At 34.7% G+C, this 26,730-nt stretch overlaps 1 protein-coding gene across 2 annotated transcripts in view; it reads left to right on the top strand.

Moving 5' to 3' along the window:
- Window positions 1-26,730, top strand: part of LOC115224684 (katanin-interacting protein-like) — a 656,564-nt gene that overhangs the window by 207,588 nt on the left and 422,246 nt on the right. For both annotated transcript variants that reach the window (XM_036513321.1, XM_036513315.1), the window contains exons 18-22: window positions 3,926-3,972; window positions 6,569-6,884; window positions 7,579-7,655; window positions 12,683-12,829; window positions 26,044-26,143. In XM_036513321.1, the coding sequence (XP_036369214.1) occupies window positions 3,926-3,972; window positions 6,569-6,884; window positions 7,579-7,655; window positions 12,683-12,829; window positions 26,044-26,143 (687 nt within the window). The remainder of the gene's footprint in view (window positions 1-3,925; window positions 3,973-6,568; window positions 6,885-7,578; window positions 7,656-12,682; window positions 12,830-26,043; window positions 26,144-26,730) is intronic.

Raw genomic sequence — 26,730 nt, 5'->3', positions numbered from 1 at the left:
TTACCAGGATTCTTAATGAATGAATAAGTGCCAGCTGTATTCTGGACATGCTGTCAATATATTACAAATATAGACATATACTTCTCATTTCAAAGGTGATAAAAAAAATATGTCTATTGAAGAAAATTTAGCTGGTAAATTGTCAAGTTAAGTGTTCTTGTATCTTTGTCACTGGCTCAAAATATCTGAAACCTCAAGTGTTTTGTTTAATATCAAAACAGTTGATGTTTCAAATAAATTTTGAACCAGTGACATGGATACAAAGTGGTAACTTGGAGAAATCATGTAACTACAGGGTGGTCACTAGAAAAGCAGAAAATTTAAAGGCAAAACTAACAAGCTATAATTAGATCATCGATATACTGTTTAATAGGTAGTTTCTGATTCATTGTTATCAAACATTTTAAACATTTGTGTGTGTTAATATGATATCACGCTTTGTGATGTCTATTGTTTATCTCAAATACATCTTGTGAAAATATAAAACGGCATTTCACGAATTTTCCACTTTTCTAGTAACCACCCTGTAATTCCAGAAATAGGAATTTCCTGAGGCAGATGCACTGATGCTTTATATATTTCACTTATCTTGGTAAATGGTATTAATCCTTTAGCATTTAAACCAGCCATATCCGGCCAAATATTCCAGTTGTTCAAGCCATGGTAGATCTGGCTTCTCATACCTACCCTACACTGACATCCTAAAAAATAAACAACCACATTGTTAAAATCTTGAAGCTACAAAATAATGAATGATAAAGCAATGAGAATAAATAAACATTACATTTTACAGAGTAATCTGAATGTTAAAAGGTTAATGATCAAGAATATGCTGATTTCTAAGATCACAGCAGTATGTCTTTTGGAAAGTAACGTACAATGCTTTGTATGATAGGTACAAGGCATTCATTGCAAAAGAGATATGACATTTTTTTCCAGCATACAAGTCAAGATAGTAAATATTGTAAATGTAGTGTCAGTGTTCAAATTTCACTACTATCTTTCCAAATTTTGCTGCATTTCACATGGAAATTTTGGTCTTCTAAAGCCATCTTGGTGTTTAAATCAGCCTTTTGTCTTTTAGTGGTGAATTTTGGTCTGAAAAATTTGACTTGCATGCTGGAAAATACAGTAATCTATGAAATCAGCCCCAATGTTTAACTGGTATTATATTTTATGATCACAGAAGAATGGTCAGCAAAGTTAATATCAGGAGGATTTTAAACTTTAAACTGTAAAGCAGTGTTATTAAACACTGCATGTATTTTGACTGATGTTCTTATGATTCTGCCAAGCCACTGATTTCTTAATCATGAACAGTGATACAGATACTGCAATTGGTTAAAGATTTCTTGTGGTAAGCATGTGTGAAGGCATGTGGTCTGGTGGTTAGGGTGTTGCATTGATGCTTGCGAGATTGTGGTTTCAATTCCCAGACCATCAGTGCATTGTGTTCTTGAGCAAAACACTTTGTTTCACAGCAACTGTTCAACATACATTAACTATGTAAATATAAATCTCATTCTTTTCTAATCAGCGTATGTATACCTTTGTTTTTCTGTCTAAGAAATATTACTTGATAATATGCTTTTAGTTCTTCATGAAAGAACAGCCTTAAGTGAAAAGTTTCTAAAATCTTATAGGAGAAAAAAATAAAAGTAAAAGGTAAAAGTTATTACTGCAAACAATTCTTTGCAAAGCAAATATATAAGTAAGTATCAAATGAACTGAAGGAGTTCCTACATGGTTCTTCATCCTGCTAAAATTGCAACCAACTTCTCTGATCAGAGTCTACATCTAAAAAAGGAAGGACACATTAGACAATGTAGTTCTAGATCTATAGAAGGGGTGGACTGTCTGTTGGAATTCTTTTTATCATTGCTGCTGGTTTAGTTTTTCAAACTAACATAAGGCATTAAAGCAAATAACATATTTCGAGATACTCATAATCTTATCACTGTATCAACCAGACTATCAGATGCTGTTATACACCACTGAACACAATGCACTTCTTTGCACTCTTGTAGCTTTTGAATGATGCCATTCCACTGGCTAGGCAGGCAGGACAACATTCTCCCTCACTGGGGTGCCAATCTGTTGCAGGGTTTCTGATTTACGACAGAATGGACTGGAGCAATGTGAAAAAAAGTGTTTTGCTCAAAGTATTACTGTGCACAGTAATACTTTGGAATCCAGCTTGGAAGTTGTTTTTTGTAAGTGAGTCAAAGACCTGAGATTCTCTCTTGATTTCGACAACAATATTAAAACGGCAACCTTTGACTGCATTTTCATCTTGGGGAAGAGATGCAAGTCTCTGCTGAACTGGGCAGGTGTGGAAGCAAATACCATGTTCCTTTTGGTGAGAAACTCACAAGCGAGGAGAGCTCAGTGAGAGGTTGCATTGTCATTGTGAAGAATCCAATTCTTTATGCTTCACAGATCTGGTCGCTTTTACTAAATGTCTTCCCTTAAACACTTTAAGACATTACTCACTTTCCTCTGACAATCCTTATGCACAAGCTGAGGATTTTTTTCACATTTGTTGGGGTGATGCTTGTGGCAGGTCTTCAAGATCACTCATCATCTTCTAGGAATGCTCTTCTGCCTTTGAAGTGCTCATACCACTCAAAATATTCCATACAACCCATTGCCTCATTGCCGTAAGCTTGCCAAAGCATGCTCAATGTTTCCATTGTAGACTTCCCAAATTTAACACAAAATTTCACGTTGGCTCTTTGTTCCAAGTTTCTTTCCATGACAAAAATCGCAGACTACAGCATACATGTGATCATAAAAACATAAATTTCACAACTTGCAAAGTAAACACAGCATTGTCACTTGGTGCACTGCCTCATGAAGGTCACTGCTAGCTCTCACTGCACACACAATCATGTACTGCCATCTGTTGGCATACTGCAGATCTAGTCCGAGAGCTTTTTGATACTACCTCATATATGTATACACACACACACACACACAGGGATATGTTGGTGCAAAAAGGGAAAATAGAACTCAAAAAGTTAGTATATGTACATTTTTATCAATATTTATCACAGGTAACAGAGTGACTCAAGGTCCGAGAGTTTCATGTGTTGGTACTTACCAAATGTTTGGTAGATGCCAATCCATGAAACTCTCAGACCTTGAGTCACTCGGTTACTTCTGCTAAATATTGATATATATATATGTATATATCTATATAGGCGCAGGAGTGGCTGTGTGGTAAGTAGCTTGCTTACTAACCACATGGTTACGAGTTCAGTTCCACTGCATGGCACCTTGGGCAAGTGTCTTTTACTATAGCCTCTGGCCGACCAAAGCCTTGTGAGTGGATTTGGTAGACGGAAACTGTAAGAAGCTCGTCGTATATATGTATGTGTGAGTATATGTTTGTGTGTTTGTTTTTGTACCCCCAACAACACTTGACAACTGATGCTGGTGTGTTTACGTCCACGTAACTTAGTGGTTCGGCAAAAGAGACCGATAGAATAAGTACTAGGCTTACAAAGAATAAGTACTGGGGTTGATTTGCTTGACTAAAGGTGGTGCTCCAGTATGGCCGCAGTCAAATGACTGAAACAAGTAAAAGAGTATATATATATATATATATATATATATATATGTATGTATGTATCTATCTATCTGTATATACATACATACACACACAACTTGGTAAACAAATATAGTAAGCTGGTTGCTAACACAAATCTGTAAAAGGAAAACAGAGATCACATATAATACCATTATTTTATGTTGTATAAGAACTACTCAAGGGTAAAGAAAACATGAGTGTATTCTTCTGACTGCTGCCTCTTTGGGAGAAAAACAAAAGATGCTGAATTGTAGGTGACAAAAGTATTGTAAAGTATGTTATAATTCAATTTGAAAAGATAAATCACACAGCTGTGCTTTCTTTTAATTTTAGAGAGAGGAAATCAAAAGATTCTCTAGACTGGCTGGAAAATGATATTTGTAAGTAAACTGAACTTAAAACCTTTGTGCTTTTACTTTCTTTTGTTGGTCAAATTCTATTTGTTGTTCCCAAGATTTAACTATAGAATATCATGTTGTCTTTGATATGTGGAATGTCTTTGATTTTCTAAGAAGGGAAAAAAATAAATTCCAACCTGGTGTAGAATTTTTGTTTTCTGCTGATTCTCATGTTATTACTATTTCTTATTAAAGGGGGAAACAAAATATGAAGGAAGTTTATTATATATAAGGGGGGAAAAAAACACATTAAACTGTGGTGCAAACATATTTCAGTTACACACACACACACACACACATTCTCGAACTGTAAATATATTAAACTTAGTTTATTCTTTTGACATCTGTGGTAAGTTTGAACATACGTTCTCCATTTCTTTATTAAAAATACTTTTGATATTAAAATTACTGGGGCTTTTTGTTGTTCATTCCTTTTTCAGAAACTATTAAAGTTTATTACTTCTTTAGCTACCGGGTTGACGTTAATATATTTCAGAACATTTTTGTCAGTACTGACAGTGTTGTTTAGTTTTGGTGGAAAATAAGTTGTCAAAATTATTAAAATGGATTGAGTCTTAAGTCTTACATATTCTGAGTTTTAAATCTTACAAATCCAGTAAGAAATGTTTAATGGGTAAAAAGTATAATGTGCTTAAAGACATATTTGAGAAGAGAAATCTGTAATATCCTCTCAGTTTATTAATTTTCTTATTTTATTCAGCGAGCTGGCAATATCGTTAGTGAATTAAACAAAATATGCTTAAGAGCATTTCATCTGTCTTTTACATTCTGAGTTCAAATGCCGCAGAGGCTGACTTTGCTTTCAGCCTTTTAGGGTTAATAGAGTAAGTATCGATTGTGGCCATTGCCAGCCTCCTCTGGCCCCTGTGCTGGTGGCATGCAAAAAGCACTCGCTACACTCATGGAGTGGTTGGTGTTAGGAAGGGCATCCAGCTGTAGAAACTCTGCCAGATCAAACTGGAGCCTGGTGCAGCCTCCTGGCTTCCAAGACCCTGGTCAAACCATCCAAACCATGCTAGCATGGAAAACGGACGTTAAATGATGATGATGATGATTATTATTATTAAGGCATCCTGGCAGAATTGTTAGCATGCCAGGCAAAATGCTTAGTACCATTCCATCCATCTTTACAGAGTTCGAATGTCACTGAGTTCTACTTTGCCTTTCATCATTTCAGGGTCAATAAAATAAGTACCAAGTGAGCCCTGGGGTAGATGTAATTGACTTACTCCCTCCCCAAACTTGCTAGCTCCATGCCAAAATGATGATGATGATCCATCATCATCATCATCATTATTATTATTATTAACAGCAGCAACAGAATCCAGTTTGCTGTAAATATTCAAGTCCAGTCTACAGCCTGGAGATAGTTTGATCCCTTCCTCTTATTAGTCACATACACTCTGGAAAAGGAGCTGTTGGTGCTGCCCTTCTTTATTTGACTCCATCATTACATATATGTAGAGTCATGTAAATGACCACCAAGTTCTGGAGTAACTTTTGATATCTGTTGCTTGCTTGACACCTGTTTACTTGATTTCATTGAGGGAGAAATAAATCTTTCACTGGATGAGAACATTAGTCATAATTAATTTTGTCTTCACATGGTTTGGTACATACTTATAACAGACTGTCTGCATGTTGTACAAAACGCTTAGCAGTATTTTGCCTGTTGCTGTGTTCTGAGTTCAAATTCTGCTGAGGTCGACTTTGCATTTCATCCTTTCAGGGTTGATAATTAAGTAGCAGTTGCGTACTGGGGTTGATCTAATTGACAGCTCCCTCCCCAAAAATTTCGGACCTTGTGCCTAGAATAGAAAAGAATATGCATCTTCTACTAATTGAATATATTTTTCAAATATATAGCAACACAGTGAAATTGAACTCCAGATCTATGGACTATATGTCCAATTCTTTCTTTATTCATCCTTACCACTTCCACTGTATTGTGAAATATTATTAACATGTATTTGAAATACTTTTTAAATGGATAAGGTGATAATTTTCTGGACTAGTGAACTTGTCTTTATAGCATATCATTACAATATTTATATTTGTAACACTATGTGTTGATCATTTCAATTTCCAGTTGTCATCAGGTGTCTTTATTTCTCCATGTATAAATGTTCCCCAATGAAAGATACAATTTAGGAAATGCTACTTCATAACTAAGGTTTGTAATGTTCCTGTCTGCTACCAAACCACAGACACACATATATATTCAGGAATAAGACATCTGATGACATTTAGAAATTGAACTAGACATGCATTCTAAAGATGAAGTTAATAGCCTGGAAAATTAAATCTTCATAACATCTCTTAGACATGGACAATTGTTATGCGTTGTTTCCAACAAAAGGCTTGAAGCCTGAGATTATTAAGAGAAAGAAATAGAGCTTTGTGACATTAGTTGTTAATTGTGTTTAGTATACAGTTTATTGATATTTGGAGATATTGTATAATTTACCAATTTGCAAGATTTACATGAAAATTTTATTTGAAGACTTTTAATCTTGAATTTATTATTATTCTTCTTCATCAACGTTTACTTTTCAAGTGCCCAAACATTTACATTGCCACGACAACCATACTAGTAACTGTTCCAGAGGATCTAATATGGAACCGTCTTCAAATTATCAAGAAGATATTGTTGATAGACTTGAAGAACCATTGAAAGACTTTCAGCTTTCTTCGCCTTCCAAGAATGGTAAGTTAACACCATTTGACAGTCACTCTCTTGACGAAGAACTGGAAACAGCTCACCAATCAACAATTAGATTAAGGAATATGTTGGATAAAATTGAAAGGCATGTCAGTCTCTCAAGCAGATCTGGATCTTCCCAAGACACACCAGAACCTTCATCACCTGGCAGGTAAGTTCAATACTAACCAATATTTAATTAAATTTGTCTGAAAATTTTGTTTAAATTTCAGTTTTTAATTATGATTTCACTTGATCTGAATAATTTTTAATATGAAGTTCTCTATTTTTTATTAAACGTATTTTATAATTCTATACCACTTACTCTGGCATATATGTCAACATTGTATGTTGTGTAATGATGTAGTGTAAACATTCAAACATCATCACTCTCTTCCCAAATCCTGTTATATTTCTCTTGGAATTTTTAGTCCTTCAAAGTTGTTTTGGTGTATGAATGGACCAAATTTTTTTTTTTTTTATCCCTTTTGGCTGAAAATTTTGATCTGAAAAATTTGACTTGTATGCCAAAAAAATGTTACAATCAGTTTAGGATTAACCCTTTTGATACCAACCCGGCTAAATCCGCCTCTGGCTCTGTAGTACAAATGTCTTGTTTTCATAAGTTTTGAATTAAAATCTTCCACCAAACCTTAGTCACAATTTATGTTCCTAACATTAGCTTAATGACAACTAAGTTATTTTACAAAATTCTTTGTTATATTTATAATTAATTGAAAGAAACACAGAGCATCTCAACAGAAATATGGTAACAAAGGGGTTAATACCTGTGTGTGTGTGTGTGTGAGACATTTTAAATTTTTGTAATTTTAATTTGGTTATAATTTTTTTTCTCCTGGAATCAGTGTCACCTCCCTTCACACTATTCTTGATGAGGAATTTCAAAAAAACAAGTGTGACAGCCTTAATGAAGAAATGCAAGGTTTGTAATAATTTTTTTTATCTTTTGATGTCATTTATTTCAGATTCTTCCTCTTGGCGATGCAAAGTTTTTATCTTTCTAATATGGGATGAATGGACCATCATCAATGGCCTTAGTAAACTCTGCTTTCTAATATGGATGAATGGATCGTGATTGTCTGCCTTAATAAACTCTGTTTTCTAATATGGATGGATGGATTACCATCGTCTACCTTAAACTCTGCTTTCTAATATGGATGAATGGTTCATGATTGTCTGCCTTAATAAATTCTGCTTTCTGATATGGATGAATGGATCACGATCGTCTGCCTTAATTAACTCTGCTTTCTGGATGGATGGATTACCATCATCTACCTTAAACTCTGCTTTCTAATATGGATGGATGGATCACCATCGTCTACCTTAAATTCTACTTTCTAATGTGGATGGATGGATCACCAGTGGTTTGGTTCACTGCTGAGGTGTTCTTCCGCTCTGCTTCTCTGCACTCTGCTTTTAAAAGCATATGAAGCCACATGGCTTAGTGGTTAAGGTATTCAGATTATTTGGCTCATGACTGTAAGGTCGTGAGTTCATTTCTCAGTGGCATGTTGTGCCCTGGAACATGACACTTTATTTCACATTGCTCCAGCTTACTCAGCTGGCAAACATGAGTAGTACCTGTATTTCAAAAGGTCAGCCTTGTCACATTCCATGTCATGCTGAATATCCTTGAGAACTATGTTAAGTGTCTTCTGCTACAGCCTCATACCAACCAAAACTTCCTGAGTGAATTTGGTAGACGGAAACTAAAAGTCTGTTGTGTGAAAGTGCTCAGGCCCCTTAGACAGAGGGTTAAAATAGCTTGCATATATCTCAGTAGGCATGACAAAAAGATTGAAGAGAATATCGGGAAAAACAATATTGAGAACTAATTTACAATATTGATAGCCTCAATCAATGTAAATTTTAAAATTTAAGAATTTGATAAAGAATTTTATTGCTGTCATAAATAAATATATATGAATAATGACTTCTAAAGCAACAACAGTTGTAATGGAAAGCAATTATTCAAATGTCAGTCGTTACCATTTTATTTCATTATACAACTTTATAAACAAATAAGCTATCTCAATTTTGTTATCAAAAGTAATTTTGAATAAAGAATTTTTACTAGCTTAGCATAATTAATTATCTAGAACTAAAACACCTCTCATAGCTTTTTAATAGTAAAACATATTTTGTTTGTTTTTTCTTATATAATATTCTGCATCTAAGAACTAAATTGCAAACTATGAAAAGAGATTGTGATTATTTGAATACTAGTAATTCCAGACATTTTAGAAATGTTCAGTTATGTTACCAAAGACAAAAAAAAAAAAAATTCCTCAAATAATTTCATCCCAAACTTGCTCAATTATCAAAATATCACGTATGATGTTTAATCCTTTATAAAAATGCTGAATGGCTGCAAGTAAAATTGATACATTAAAAAAAAAATATATATATATAAATGAAAATGAAAGAAAATTAGAAAACTAGAAAAAAAGTAGTGTGAGATTTAAATTGCTAATTTATATATGGAGAACGAAGTAAAAATATATCAAAGTAGCTGCATTTCCAATTTATTTAGTTGAAGCGTTTAACTAAGTGCTGTACACCTGTTTTATGGATGTATCACTGGTGAAAGCTTAAGAAGTTTGCTTCACTCTTGCGAGGTCCTGGGTTTGATCCCTCTGCTAGGCATCTTGAGCACGTGTCATTTACTCTAATCTTCAATTGATCCAAGCCTTGTGAGGAAAATTGGGTTGACAAAATCCTGTTTGTGAACACATTGGATGGATTCAGCATCATCATCAACATCATCATCATCATCATTATTATAATAAGGGGAGCTGGCAGAATTGTTAGCACGCTGGACAAAATGCTTAGCAGTATTTCACCCGTCACTCCATTCTGAGTTCAAATTCCGCTGAGGTCGACTTCGCCTTTCATCCCTTTCAGGGTTGATAAAATAAGTGCCAGTTGAACACTGGGATCGATGTAATCGACTCATCACCTCCCCCAAAATTGCTGCCCTTGTGGCAAAATTTGAAACCATTATTATCATCATCATTATTATTATAATGCTCAGGCTCCATTGTGGTTGCTATGGCTGGATGCCCTTCCTAATGCCAACCACTTTACAGAGTGAGCTGAGTGCTTTTTACATGACACCAGCATGGGTGATTCTATGTGGCACCAGTACGAGCGCTTTTTATCTAGCACTGGCACAAGTTCTTTTTACATGGTGCCAGCATAAGTGCTTCTTTCATAGTGCCAATTTGTAATTGTAATTCCAAGGTCCAGTTGTTATGCTGTGCTGACTGTCTGATATTTACAATGTCTACGGAATACTCAGCCACTTATTAATTTGATAGGTAGGTAATTCTTCAATTAGCCCTTTAACATTCAGATTACTCTGTCAAATGTAATGCTTATTTGAACGCTACGTTCTGAGTTCAAATTCCGCCAAGGATGACTTTGCCTTTCATCCTTTCGGGGTCGATTAAATAAGTACCAGTTACGCACTGGGGTCAATATAATCGACTTAATCTGTTTGTCTGTCCTTGTTTGTCCCCTCTGTGTTTAGCCCCTTGTGGGTAGTAAAGAGATAAAAATGTAATGCTTATTTATCGACATTGTTTTGAATTAATCATGTATTGTCCATAGCTTTGAGGTCTCAATCATGTGATTGCTTATTTTTAGAATGACATTGTAGGGTAGGTGCAAAAGGTTGAATATGGGTATTAGGGTATTTAGACCAGACCTGGGTAGTTTTAACATTAAAAAGTGGAATATTTGGGCTGGATATGCCTGTTTTAATCCTGTAGCATTCAGATTACTTTGTCAAATGCAATACTTATTTAGTCACTTCATAGTTTCAAGATTTTCATGATGTGATTGTAGGGTAGGTTTGAAATGTTGGATCTAGCCATCTTCAACATAACACAGAATATTCGGATTGGATATGGCTGGTTTATATGTTAAATGGTTAACCAAACACCAAAGTACCCATTGTTGGAATCAACAGAAACTCATTTACTTGACGTTTTATTCATGTTTTACCGAAATGGAAAGCATGATGTGTTTATCAAGTCTTCTCTTTATAAGGAAATGCTTGTATCTAACTTCAAAATATTGATTGTTAATATGTTAATAGATTTAATTTAATAAAACACAGAAATTGAATTTTAAAACAATTGCTAGTTAATTGGAAAATGATATATTTCTAAACTGAGTTTAGCATAGTTTGTTTGTTTGTTTATGTGTGTTGTGTTGTGTTGTGTGTGTGATAAATAAAATGTGTTGCTCATTGTCTATCTTTCTAAATTCAATTTTATCATTTTGCCTAGATTGTTTTGTATTGTAACTAGCAACAAACTAGTTTGTCTACTTGTCACTTGGCTATATGCACATTTAATTGTATTTACAAGAGATAGATATTTATGGATCCTCTTCCTTCCATTTACCACCCCTGCCACCAATATCACCACCACTACCACCATCTCCACCTTCACCATTACCACTCCCATAACACATTCTTCAATATTTCTTCTAGAATCTCTCTCATCTACACAAAACTTTCTAGAATTGGGGTGGTGTTTGGAAACCAGATGCTAAGATCTTGGCAAACTAACTCTTGTGACTTGACTGGATATTCACTCGCAGTTGGAAGTGACTCAGATGGAATGGACCCATGATCTAAAGGATAACATTTATATATACACACATGCATATATTTATATATACACACATATACACATACATTTATATATACACACACATATACATACTTATACATATATACCTACACACACACACACACATGCACAAACGTGCACACATGCACACACACACCACACACACAAATACACACAAATATACATATATAATCTCTCACTGTTTCTCTCTCTCTCCCTCTCTGCTTTTCATCGCTGGTCTTAACATCAGCCGCAATCATTTTCATACAGTAACGTTATATTACAGAAACTTTTTCAAGATGTAAAATTTCAATTTCACCGCTTTTTTCTCTCTCTCTTTCATGAAACTTTTCTCATATTGAATAGTAATTGAAAATAGTTGAGAATAATTTTTTTTATTCCAAATTTCTGAAATCATTTCAATCTATTTGGATAATTTACTTGCATAACCATCATCACTTCAAAATACAGGTGCAGTTTAATTCTAATTTAGCCAAGAACTCATTTATGCATATTTAAGCAAATCTCATTTCATTTTCCATTGTATGTACTGCAATCACATCTACAACATAGATATGTATTTTACTCATTTTATTATAGCATTAAAATGAAAATGATCAAAATATTGAGAAGTATCATACATTTATGGTTCTAATCTGAAATATATACACATATGAAGTGAATCTATTGAATCAATCCGACGATGTATGATATGGGAGTCATAAAATTCTGTTTTCTTGAGTGTAATTTAAAACTCTTTGAATAAAAGTCTGCTTTTCCCTATGTTTGCATTTCCAAAAATTCTCTGTGTGAGCATTTGTGCATGTGTGCATGCATGCGCGTTTGTGTTTGAGTGTATAATATTTTATTCTCAGCAAATATAAGAGTGCATGTGTGTGTGTGCATACGTGTACGCATAGTCATTTATTAACTGAGGATACTACAGGAGTTACCTACGGACCTGCAGTTTTGTGTGAAAGCACTTAAAATTTGACAAAAGCTAATAATATATATATGTAGGTGTGTTTGTGTGTGTCTTTGTATGTATATGATGCATTCATATGTACACAGACACACACATGCATACATATCATATATATATATACATGTATATATGTATGTGTGTATGTATATATACATATATATATGTATATATATATTCCTCTCTCTCCCTCTACATATATATATTTGTATGTATTTATATATATATATATATATTTATTTATTTATTCTCTTCCCCCCGCTCTCCCTCTCTCGTATATATATATATATATATATATGTATATATACTCTTACTTTTATTCAGAACAGGAATTTGGAATGTACACTCCTATGCAGAAGATACAAAAGCGAAGAGCCAAATGGCGTCATCTGTCAGAAAGCAATCTGGAAGAATCTTGGGGGTCTCTGAATTATTTCAACCACCTTCATAGAGGCCGTTTATCAATGGATGGTTTGTTCACTTTATATTACTTTTAAATATGTGTGTGTGTATGTGTGTATGTATAGATTTTGTTTCATAATCACATGCATAACTTGTTCACGACTTCATCAATAACATTTAAATTCTCAAGCTTTTTATGAAAATAATCATTAAATGTAGTTTCTTTGTGGAAGTATCAGGATTCATAAAAATTTCTTGAAAGTAGAATTATGCACTGTAAAGTACTTGCATCAGAAACTGTTACTCATTAAGCAATTTATTTCATGAGTGCTTGTTTTTAGGTTTGATCCTACTCTTTGCTGCTTTAGGCATGTGTCTTCTAGCAATGCCATGATTTGACCAAAGCCTTGAGATTGAAATTTGGTTCTTTCTTTTTTCATGGCTGGGTTCCAACCCAGACTGCTGCAACAAAGTCCACTCACCACACTTCTTGGTCCAACATCACTGCCTTGAGGTCCTGAATACATTCCAGGCCAGTGTCTGCGATTAAGTTGATGATGTAAGTGTGACGTTTTCTTCTGCTTGCATCATCATGAAATGAGTTCCACAGGACTAATTTCGATGCTTCCAACTGAAGGTGGCGCATGCAGTGACCAGATAGTTGTAGCCGTCTTGACCTGATCTTCTTCCCAAAAGCCTTCATAAAGGTATTTGTTTGTCATGTGTTACTGCCCCATTTAGGGCCATTTGTAGCAGCAGTGTAGCCAGTTTGATAATTTCTTTGTTGCTATCCATATTTCACTGCCAAATAATGGCACTGATTCAACAGTTGCAATAGACAGCTTAACTGCATATGTGCATCGATGTATGATAGAAGAATTGGTGTGGTAAAGAGAAATAACTTGTGGTATTTCTTTCTACCCTAGTTACATCTCTTCATACCCACTATCCAGCTCAACTTCAATGTTTTAAAGATGAAGTTAATAAAATGAGTTCTAGACTAAATATCATGGTTGAATAAACTGACTGAAGCTCTCAATGAAAAAATAAAGGAAATTTCAGTTTCATTATTTCACTCCATTTCCACTCACGCTATGCCCCGTGAGACCACCTGGGCACCTAATTGTTATTTCTATGTCTTACTCCTACTGATCATTTTCTCTTTCTCCTCTTCATCAACTTTTTCTCCTTATGGATGTGAGTAGCTCTGTAGTTCCCCCTGCAGGAACCTGCTGCCTCCACCTTGTCCACTAGTATGAAGCTGACACCAACATCTCTTCTAGGGTTCATAGTCTTGCAAACTGTATGGTGACCTCAGTAGTGTAGGTTGCTCAAAAAAAAAAGCATTCTGTCCATGCTGTAAAGTGGTTGGTGTTGGGAAGGACATCCAGCCATAAAAACCATGCCAAAGCAGACACTGGAGCTAAATGCAGTCCTTGGACACATCAGATCCTGCTGTCAAAGCATCCAAACCATGCGAGCATGGAACATAGATGTTAAATGATGATGGTGATTATGATGATGACGGAGGAGGAGAATGTTGATGTTGATAGTGATTATGATGATGGTGGTGGTGGTGATGGTGATGATGATGCAGTAGCAACATAGGTGTGTTTATAGGAAATGTCACCAGTGCTGCCAATAGGTGAGAGGAGTAGAAGAGAATATCTCTATAATGCTTTGTTATTCTTTAGCCCCAAGCCAGTCCTGTTTGAGTGAACCAATGATCAGAGGCATTTCAATTGTGACCACCCAACTGACAGAGATTTGATTTGCTATGAGGCGTGAAAAAATTCCAGTTTTATAGATACTTAATATAGATACCTTGTAAACACCTTGCTCAGATATTTCTGAAAGACATCTCTACTCCCCCCCCCCCCTCCCACCCCAAAGCATGATAAAAGTCTGAAGTGCTGAAACTTTCTACTTTGCATTTTTCTCTTTTCTTTGGAATTTCTATGGTTAAATTTTATGCCACAAGGAAGATAGATTCAACATTACATATTTAATTTAGGAATTGCTGGAAGCAAATTTAAATTTAAATTTCCCAGCCAGCCTAAATTACTGCTTTGGCTTCTAATGTTAGTGTTTATGCAAGTTGCCATATACATTTACTAATATGTGGAATATATCTGATCATTGCTCATTTTCTGCTGCTGCTGTTTGCTGCAGACCTCTTCTATTTACACAACAATCTAAATTGAAATGGGACACAATGTACGAAGGGTGTGTGTGTGCTAAAAGGCTCCTGGCACTAAGGAATTATGAAAGGCTTTGTTGGAGGCACGAAAAATGTATTCGTACAGAATAAATTTATGATTTTCTATGCCACAAAATACTGTTCAAATAATTTTTTTTTTACTAGAACTTTCTCGTTTGTTCCAATAATCTTATCAATTGTCATTTTTAAGTGTCAAAACACTAGCTTCTTCATTCAGCATTGAGACAACATAAAGTAGTTTCATAATAATGGCGAAACGTAAAGAACTCACAAATTCAGTGAAAAACTTAATTACTGAACAGTGGAAAGCAGGTAAAAGTTACAGGAAAATATCAGAGACCCTTTGTATTCCATTTTCTACCATATCTTCATTTATTCAGAGATATAAAAAAATCAGGAACTGTTGAAAACAGAATAAGATCCAGTGCACCACGCAAGATTTCCCCTAGATCTTTAAGAAAAATGAAGCGAAGAATCAGAAAAAATGCAATGATCACCAGAAAGGAGGTGCAAGAAAATTTGTTAGCTTCAGGGAGTAGTGTTACACTACAAACAATCAGCAGTGAACTTCATAGGAATGAACTGTGGCAACATCATGGTGTGTAGGTGTTTCTCTGCAAATGGTACAGGCAATTTACATGTGATAGATGGTAGAATGAATGCAGGGATGTACCAAAATATTTTGAACAAAGATTTATGGGACTCTGTCGAAAAGCTCCAGCTTTGTGAAGGGTGGGTTTTACAACAGGATAACGATCCTAAGCACATGGCGAACTCTAGCAAAAAATGGATTGTCGATCACAATATAAAATTATTAGAATGGCCAAGCCAGTCACCTGACTTGAACCCCATTGACAATTTGTGGCATTATTTGAAAATTAAAATTCATTCAAGAGCCCCAACGTGCATTGCAGATTTGAAGAAAATTTGTCAAGAAGAATGGGAAAAAATTCCTAAAGAAACATGCAAGTCATTCATTAAGAACTACAAGAAGAGATTGGTTGAAGTGGAACTGAATAATGGTTATGCTACTAAGTATTAAATCAGAATTATCAGTTATTTATGTTCTGTACGAATACTTTTTTCACCCCTAAATATTTATAATTGAATATAAATTCCTTAGTTACTATAATTTATTAATTTCTTTTGCATATTCTTAGTTTATGCATGTGTATGCAAATATAGTATTGGTATATCCCATTTATGTTCATTAGAAATTAAATAAATAAAGAATTTTGACATGTACGAATATTTATTTCCCCCCGCTGTATATGTATATATATGTATATATATATGTATATATATTTGAGTAGTTGAATGAATTATCTTGTTATGGATAATTCAGTTAACCAATACCTGGGTAGCAAATTCACATCAGAGAAGTTACATGCTTTCGTGTGGAAATTTGTATGTTTTTTTAAAAATTATAAATATATGAAAGAATGGAGTTGAACGACGAATTAACAAAATTCCTTTATTTTCGACATATGTTTCGGAGGCTGCATATTCCTAATTGCGAAGGAATAAGGAGTATATTATGCCGCTTTCTCATCAGGAAAAGCAAGGAACTTATGTCAACATCAAGATGCACAAAAAACTTTTAGATGACTGCTCACATGGAGCCTATAGTCATCTAAAAGTTTTTTGTGCATCTTGATGTTGACATAAGTTCCTTGCTTTTCCTGATGAGAAAGCGGCATAATATACTCCTTATTCCTTCGCAATTAGGAATATGCAGCCTCCGAAACATATGTCGAAAATAAAGGAATTTTGTTAATTCGTCGTTCAACTCCATTCTTTCATATATTTATATATGTATATATATATATACTAGCAGTATCGTCCGGCGTTGCTCGGGTTTGTAAGGGAAATAACTATATAAGCATTTTTAGAGAGTTATAGCCAAAAAATAGCAAAAAAATGCATTAAAAATGGAAAAAAATGGTGGTAAATTTTTTTTTAATCGTTGACTCATCGTAGACATTTTTAGAGAGTTACTTCCCCTTATATAATAGCGAAAAAATGCATTAAAATGGAAAAAAAATGATAGTAAATTATTTTTAAAATCGTAGACTCATCGTAGACGTGCGCTAATACCCAGAAGGGCTCGAAATGAATCACGACTATAAGATACCCGATTTTGGTTAAACTGCACCGCAAAATGTGGGAGTAGTTAGGAATGGCTCACTCTAGCACCAGTTAATCCAAAAGGTTTCAACCACAAAAATACATGTTTCCCATGAAAGCCAGTACGATTGTTAGCTCACACAGACAGGGCAAATAAAAAATAACAAAAATACAGATTATTTTGGGACAATTGTTTCGCTATTAATGAATTAAATGTAATTTTACTTACAAAAAAATCCACTTGTAGCTCCTCAGCCAAAACTATCTGGATGAAATCCACTCAATCACACGCCAGATTTTACCATAACGATAAATACGTGTGTGGTTCAATTGATTACATCCGACGTTATAATTCAAATGCCCCAACTAACAGCGCGCCAAACTTTCACGGAAAACAAATACAGCATTTAGAAATAAATGCAGCATAATTATAATTAATTAATAAGGGTGAGAGAATTAGATACTAATTTAATAGTATATCTATTCAACACCAAGTGGCCTAGTGCTCCGAGAAACCTGGATTATTATAATATTTTATAATATATTATAATATTTTTACAAAATAAATATAAGAGAGTAGTCACTATATGGCTCACTCTAGCACCAGTTAATCCAAAAGGTTTCAACCACAAAAAATACATGTTTCCCATGAAAGCCAGTACGATTGTTAGCTCACACGGACAGGGCAAATAAAAAATAACAAAAATACAGATTATTTTGGGACAATTGTTTCGCTATTAATGAATTAAATGTAATTTTACTTACAAAAAAATCCACTTGTAGCTCGTCAGCCAAAACTATCTGGATGAAATCCACTCAATCACACGCCAGATTTTACCATAACGATAAATACGCGTGTGGTTCAATTGATTACATCCGACGTTATAATTCAAATGCCCCAACTAACAGCGCGCCAAACTTTCACAGAAAACAAATACAGCATTTAGAAATAAATGCAGCATAATTATAATTAATTAATAAGGGTGAGAGAATTAGATACTAATTTAATAGTATATCTATTCAACACCAAGTGGCCTAGTGCTCCGAGAAACCTGGATTATTATAATATTTTATAATATATTATAATATTTTTACAAAATAAATATAAGAGAGTGGTCACTTGAAACCTTTTGGATTAACTGGTGCTAGAGTGAGCCATATAGTGACCACTCTCTTATATTTATTTTATATTATATATATATATATATATATATATATATATATATATATATATATAATATATATATGTATGTATATATACAAGAAAAAAGCAACAAAAATGGATCAATATTTCGGTACAATTGTTTCGTATGAAGACCACCTTTATTAAGGCCGCAAATGTTGCAGCAAATACACGTGACCCGTACTCATCAGCCGAAAAAGCATCTGAGTTCTCAAAACATCTAAGGGGGTGAGGCTACACTCCTGAAACATCAGGGATAGTTCTATAAAAATCAGATTTAGATAATAAATGGACTTCCAAAGTTCTTTAATGTTGCACAGTCAAATAACAGGCTTTAAAAAAGTATTTTAAACAACATCTTAGTTTCACAGAAATTGAAAATGTAAATCCATCCATAATAATGAAGTAGATTTGAATTCTGGCGATATGAGGAGAGATTTCATACTCACAGATGATGTATTTATCCATAATTAGTTCATAATAAAGTGGGTTTCCTGATGTATAATGGTATGCTGGTTGCATTTCTGATCATTTCTCAAAACTGCTATGTTAGAATTAGTTGAAGGAAATTTAGTGGAGCATAGAGACAATCACTCACATAGGGTATAATGGGGTAACGGAGAGGAGATGGGGTTGTAAATATCCAACTACGCAGAATAGTTTATTTCAGTGGAGACAAACTGACTGGGTCAGAATTTGTAAGAATCTAAGAGTTTTAAAAAGGAATGCTAATCTTGACCAGTATTCCATTGTTAATTGCTATATAAAGAGGACACGGGAAGGTAAAGGCAGGTCATATATATATATATATGTATGTGGCTATCATAGAAAGCTCCTCTAACAGACTTGGCTATAAGTCTACAAAGTAATCAGTTACAAAGAAGTGTAATGTAGAGTGTCCATGCAACTGAAAATCCAGAAGATCCGATGTATGAAATCATTTCATGTGGCATATCTAAAATTATTAAGTTAGGTGGTATGAGAGAACGCAATGCACCACCCGATCCAGGAACTGAAACCACAGTCTCATGATCATGACTACAATACTCTAACCACTAGACTACTTGTCCTCATATATAGTACTGCAAAACTGAAAAATTGCAATACTACTATTAGTTTCACATTGCTGATCAGGATCCTCGATTGCCTGGGGATTAGAATTCTGAAAATATTTATTGTTACTTGTGTATTTTCATCTTTGAAATAAGCAGAAGTAGTCGCTATGTCTTAAAACCTCCATATTTATTTGTGATTTTTTTTCTTCTTTTGTATATTTACTAAGTAATCTTCTCATTTCATTACAAAAAAATAAAAAAGAAAATACTGTATTATTTATGAAACTTGTTTGGTTTCCAGACTCGCGGCTTAATTTTGGTAATTCAATTTTGTTTTATCTTTTGGAAATATGACTGATCAAGACGCAACTGTATATTATTACTATCATCATACACACGTCTCATATCACTAAATATTATCTATTATTTTTAACTTTGTGTGTTTCATTTGTATGTGTTTTTCTTGTTGCTGTTGTTTTTGTTGTTTTGTTCTTCTTCACCATCAGTATTAATAATTACATAATAACGTATAATGTATGCTTTGTAAAGAGAGGACTTAACTGATTAGTTCGGTCTCGGGTTCTTATTGCTGCTTATTTAAATTTCAAGTACCACAAGCCAACAAAGGAGCTGCTATGTTATTGCTCAACTTACTAGAAATAGCTCCCAAAAATTCCTCATCCTTTCTCTTAAGATGTTAGAATGTGAGTTGTAGAAGGACAGAATGAATTTGTTGTGTATTGAACTCCTAATGAATATATAACAAATGCTGTATATTTGTTTAAATACTGTAAATCCTCGAGTATAGTCCGCCCTTGAGTATAATATGCAGGGGATTTTTAGGGGGCTGTACCTCTGAAAAACCTAAACCTTGTGTATAATACGCACCCCTTCTCTAACTTGAGTCATGCATAATTAAGCCAGCAGCACTTAGTCGAACAAACACTTCCGCGCATACGTAATACAATAATGGTGATGTTCTTAACTGTTATATGGGAATGTAAATATGTTTTCAAATTGTTTTTGTTACATGTTATTCTGTGTTCTGAATACTTTTATTTTAATAAATGTTGCTTACTTCAAGTTATGGATGATTCTTTTATGACTTCATTGTTTTCAGGCTTAGCTTAAGGTACTTTCGTGCCTGACATCACAAAATGCGTCTGAATAAACATTGCCAGACAGACTCAGACATTGCTTAGAAAATATTTTTCATTTTTAACCTCGTATATAGTACGCACTAGGGATTTTGACCTTTAAATTTTAGGAAAAAAATTGCAGATTATACTCGAGGATTTACGGTAATTAAAAACTGCTAATTGCACGGCATGTATGAGTTTTATGTGGACTTGTTCATTTTTACTTATATATATCCCCACCATCTGAGCGTGATCGTTGCCAGAGCAGCCAACTGGCTTCCGTACCCCACCATCCGAGCGTGATCAATGCCAGAGCAGCCAACTGGCTTCTGTACCCGTGGCACATACAAGGGCATCATTTGAGTGTTTTCATTACCAACGTTGCTTCACTGGCACGTGTACTGGTCATTGCCAGTACCGCCTGACTGGCCCCCATGCCGGTGGCACGTAAAAAGCACCCACTACACCCTCGGAGTGGTTGGCGTTAGGAAGGGCATCCAACTGTAGAAACTCTGCCAGATCAAGATTGGAGCCTGGTGCAGCCATCTGGCTCGCCAGCCCTCAGTCAAAATTGTCCAACCCATGATAGCATGGAAGGCGGACGTTAAACGATGATGATGATGATGATGATTGCGATTGCGATTAAAATAAATGAGGACAGGCAATTGATTCCATTGCTACAAGATCATCATTGATGTTGTTACTCCTTCTCATACGTTCTACTGTTGGTTGTGCTTCTGCTACAGCAAGATAGAAATTCACAGATTACGGCTATATGATCCATGTTCCTATACCTATGCTTATGAAATAAGCAAATTAAAAAAATTGACAGAAATATTAATGATCACCTTTATCATTTAACATTCATTTTTCCTTCATGGTTGCATGTGTTAGAGAGAATTTGTTGAGGTAGATTTTCTTCAGTCAGATACCTTTCCTGTCACCAACCTTCACCTGCTTCCAAGCAAGATAATATTTCTCCTTAGAGAAATATTTCCTTCTGGTGGTGAACTGGCAGAATTGTTAGCACACCAGGCAAAATGCTTCATGACATTTCATCCGTCTTTACTTTCTGAGTTCAAATTCCCCTGGGGTTGACTTTGCCTTTCATCCTTTCGGGTTCTATAAAATAAGTACCAGTTGAAAAGTGCGGTTGATTTTAACTGACTTAGCACCTTTCCGAAACCTGCTGGCTTTGTGCCAAAATTTGAAACCAATATTTCCCCTTAACCAGGCATGTTTTTTACCGAAGACTTGTATGTTGATGATGCTCATTTAAACCCATCACATAATATCCATGCATGGGTTATACACTCACATGAAATAAATGTGTCATGGTCATTGGTAGAACTGACTGACCTGGGTGCTAAACAACAACTGCAACTATGTATTGGTGCCAGAATTCTTTTGAATGTAACTATTTAATAATAAGTTGTGTAGCAGATAAAGTCAGTACAGAAATGAGAATACTGCAAAAGTCATTATTGGAATATCTTAGGATACTAAAATATGATACTATGATGCTAAAATATGATGCTACAATCAGGTGGTAAAAAGGAGTTGTACCTGTATTTCAAAGGGCCAGCCTTGTCACATTCTGTGTCATGCTGAATTAAGCTACATTAAGGGTACATGTGTCTGTGGAATGCTCAGCCACTTTCATGTTAATTTAATGAGCAGTCTGTTCTGTTGATCAAATCAACTGAAACCCTCCTCATCATAACCGACGGGGTGCTTGTATTTGTGTGTAAATCATTTTTAACAGTGGAACTCAAAGTATATCACATGATCAATCAGTTTATCTGATGTTCTTATACATCACTGATCACAATGCATTTTGCATTGTTTTAGCTTGGCATGAATTGGATGACAAGAACAGATGTGCCAGAGGATTCCACCAGGTTCAACATCTGCTTTGCCATGGTTTCTACATTAGGATGCCTTTCCTACTGTCAACCTCTTAACAGAGTATACTGGGTGTTTATGTGGCACCAGTACCAATGGGGTTGCCAAGTACACACAAGATGAGACCCCTCAACTGAGCTGGGGTAAAGACTGGAAGAATAAGAAACTATGATAGAGGGAGAGGAACAGGTGTCTTGCTGAAGAGGTGAATACATGGCTTCCCCACCTGGAAAGTGAGGGAGAGAAAGAGAAAATATAGCCAACTGTAGATTGCTTTCTGTGCTTCAAAGATTTAAATTCATAAGGTTGACATATACTTGGATATTTTGAATTACATAAACCCAAAATTAGCAGCATTTGCATTTTTAATTCCTTTATTTCAACTATTCATAATTATCAAATTAACTCCGACAATCTCAGCTACAAATTATAGCTGAATATCTCATTATATTGTAAAAGCTACTTTCATATTTGCATGCAGCCCATCAATTATATTCTAAGAATAAAGTGATATTAGTAGACAACTGAGTTATTTTCAGTTGCAAATTATGCCGTATTCAATAAAATTTAACCATCTGATCAACAGGATAACAAAACTCTCATGGACTCTTAATGGGTCTACCAGATTTCACTTACAGAGTGTATATTGGATATTTCAGTGTCCTTCTTCCCAAACAGAATTTCATAAGTGGTTCAATCAATGCTAGCATCAGAAGTAAATGCTAGATCATTGTAAAGAGGATGAGTTGTGAATCATTATGAGTGGCAGAGGAGGAGGAGGACAGATAGATGTATCAGATAGGCTTGACTGAACTATCTGATACATTTATTCATTTGGCTTCTCTGGAACATATTGTGTTTCATAGCTTTATAATAAACATTTAATTGAAATAAATTCTTTCCTTGAACTGCAAACCTCTAACAAATTGCTTATCTTATATTTATTTTAAATCATGCATTTATAATAAGAGTGTCATTGTTTATCAGTTTGCAACACACCCATTAATAGTTCTCTGTATTTCTATAGGCAAGAATGGCAAGTGGGGTATCTATATATGACTAGCTTTTTACAGTTCCTGTTCACAAAATACACACACAAAAGGTTTTAGTCTACCAGGGGCTTTCGTTCAAGACACTTGACCAAGGTGTCACACAGTGGGACTGTACCAAGAAACAATGTGCTTGGTAAGCCAACTTTATACCACAAAGACACCAGCAAAAGACAGAGTTAGACTGATGCACAAATGCACATTCCCATGGCTTTATTGATCGCATTCTCACCTGGAATTGATTTTTGTAATTTTTTCAAGACTTATACACACCCTGATACCGTCAGTATCTACATATCAAATTTGAGTGCAACCAGATGGAGGATGCTCGAGATCTTAGAAGACACACACAGTCAGAACGGATTTTATATAATATATGTATATATATATATATATATATATATATATATATATATATATATATATATATATATATATATATATATATATATATATGTGTGTGTGTGTATATATATATATACACATACATACATATGGTGGCTGTCTATTTCTTATGCAGAGTCTGACCACCTGTTGTACTTACACCTTAAATCTGTTATGGCATCTCATGTAGCTTTTTAAAGCAGACAATATTTTGAAAAGACATCCACATAAATTGCATATCAGATTTAGACCACCAAGAGCTGCAGTTAAGTTCTGATCTATGTGGATCTTAAAATGGGTTTTGAGGCTTCCAATAGATTTGCAGTTTTTATGACATACATGGCATTGACAAATATGCACAGATAGATAGCCAGAGTAATCAGTGGAAATTCACATTTCATGGGTCCACAAATGAGATGTTAGCCTAGCAAAAGAAAGGTATCGTCTATCACAAGTTGTGCACACAAAAATGTAGTTGGGATTCATTTTCTTGTTGGTTGTAGCATTTTTTTAGATTTCTTTTGAGTTGCACATAGATTATCCTGGTTTCTTTAAAAGCTTTCACTCCACTCCATCGTTTTGTTCACCACCCAGCTTGGCCCAAAGCAAGGGTTTCTATGGCCTTTGGATCCATTCCAAGTGATTTCATGTTAGTCCTTATACAGTCCTTAAACTTCTTTATATATATATATATATAAAATACAAAATGGCACAAGAATGCAAAACATCCAGACAGCTAGGTGATACAAGAAAGGGACAACAAAACATTCAGATAGACGATACAAAGAAAACAAGAACGGGTCATTCAAAGTTTTCTTTAGATTATCCTCGCAATTTCATCTGATTATTTTTGAGATTACTCCAATCTGGTCAGCCCCAAGCAAAAACTAAGCTAAGAGTATTAGATTCCTTGGAAGAAAGCAGCAAATGTATACAAAAACAAGAACGGAAAAAACGGACAAAGTTACATAAATAGAAATACAATAATAAATACAATAGTTTCTGCACAATTTACACTTACCACAGTTTTATTAACACGTCACTGGTCAATTCAAGGCTGTGGTAAAATGACAAAAGACACTTGCCCATGGTCCCACACAATAGGATGTAACTTAGAATTATGTGATTGGGAAGAAACATAGCTTTGTCTGTGCCCATTGGCTGCTATGTCAGCGAGCACAGGCAAGGCAGTTTTTTTTTTATTATTCTGAAGTATTTAAAACACTCCTTAATCTGCTGTATATGAGTTAAACATTATTATTAGTGTAAATCTTGGACAAATCCTCATCTATCTTTTCTAGTATTATTCTTCAATTTCTATGTATCATTCTTAATGAATTTGCTTTCTTGTTGAAATATTGTTAAAGAACTAAGATTTTACCAACTGGCTGATGCCAATTATATTTTCATATATTGAAACCATTTTCTTATTTTAGTTTTCTATTTTATCAACTTCAGGATCTTTACATAATGTTCTCTTGTCTGGTTGTGGTGCTAATGGTCTATTTCAGCTTGTATATCAAATTCGTAATGGCATTCTTTAAATCAATAACCCTTCTTTTTCTCTCTTTCACCACAAGCATCAACTAACAAGGGAACCTTTACATGGTTGTAAGAACAGCAGACGAATTGCTCTCAAATTGTAACTAATCATCTTAACTCTTTCCACCTTGGTGGTTCTGTTGGATTACCACCCTAATTACTACTATGGCACTGATTCCCAAAGCGCTGTTGTGAAAATTGATGCTGATTTAGGTGCAGGCTTCGGTGTGTGGTTAAGAAGCTCTATTTCCAACTATGTGGTCTTGGATTCAGTCCCACTGTTCAGCATCTTGAGCTTGTGTCTTCTACTATAGCTCTAGTTTTACAATAAAAAGATTTGGTAGATGGACAGTGAAAGAAACCAGTCATGTATGTGTTTATGTGTGTATATATATATATATGATGGTCACTCCCATCAGTTTTGACATATGAGTGTTTGAAGGAGAGGACTAAAAGAGAGTAATAAAGGGGGAAAAAACCCATTAAGAAGCTGCATCTATTTGCGATGGATGTGTGAATGTAATTTCAGTCTGGGTATGGATTTTGCTATGAAGTCACAATGGGATATTGATGATTTTGATTTTGTGTGGGATTGGATTTTGTTTTTTTTCTAATTGTATTTGGTTCATTTTATACATTAGCATTTAATTGTAAAGTGAATGCATTTTTTTATTGTAGGAGATGCTCTGGACGAATATTTGCTGGACAATAAAGTACCTGTGTTCCAGTCAGAATTTTCAACCCCTGAGAACCAGCAGGCTGTGATGCAAAAAGCTGAGTAAGTTCCACATTTCTGTTGCTTCTTTTTATCTTTTAGTCAGTGGACAACAGCCATTCTGAGACACTGCCTTGAAGGATTTTTAGTCAAACAAAACAAGCCCAGTATTTAATTTTTAAGGTCCGGTACTCCCATTCTGTCGATCTCTTTTGCCAAACTGCTAAGATACAATGCTGCTAGCAAACCAACACCAGTTATCGAATGTTGGTGGTGAGGGACAAACACACACACACACTCATAGGTATATGTATGTGCACAGTTACACATATATCATTATCATCATCATTTAACCCCCATTTTTCATGTTGGCATGGGGTGGACTGTTTTACAGGAGACTACCCTAGCCTTCACTGTCTGTTTTGACATGGTTTTTGTACATGGATGAGCTTCCTAAAACCAACCAATTTACAGAGTGGTCCTGGTACTTTTCACATGGCACCAGCACTAATATGTGCATGTATGTTGAACCGTTTATCCATACACATTTTTTTTCTCTCTCTCTCTCTGTTTATTTTAATTCTCTCTCTGTTTTTCTCTTCTCAATCCTTTTCATTGAAAAGCCATCGGCTTGAAATGTCAAATACTTT

This window comes from Octopus sinensis, linkage group LG2 (assembly GCF_006345805.1).
Source record: "Octopus sinensis linkage group LG2, ASM634580v1, whole genome shotgun sequence".
In the NCBI taxonomy this organism is placed as follows: Eukaryota; Metazoa; Mollusca; class Cephalopoda; order Octopoda; family Octopodidae; genus Octopus; species Octopus sinensis.
Note: the sequence above shows the minus strand (reverse complement) of the source record. Positions and strands in the feature narration are given on the sequence as shown.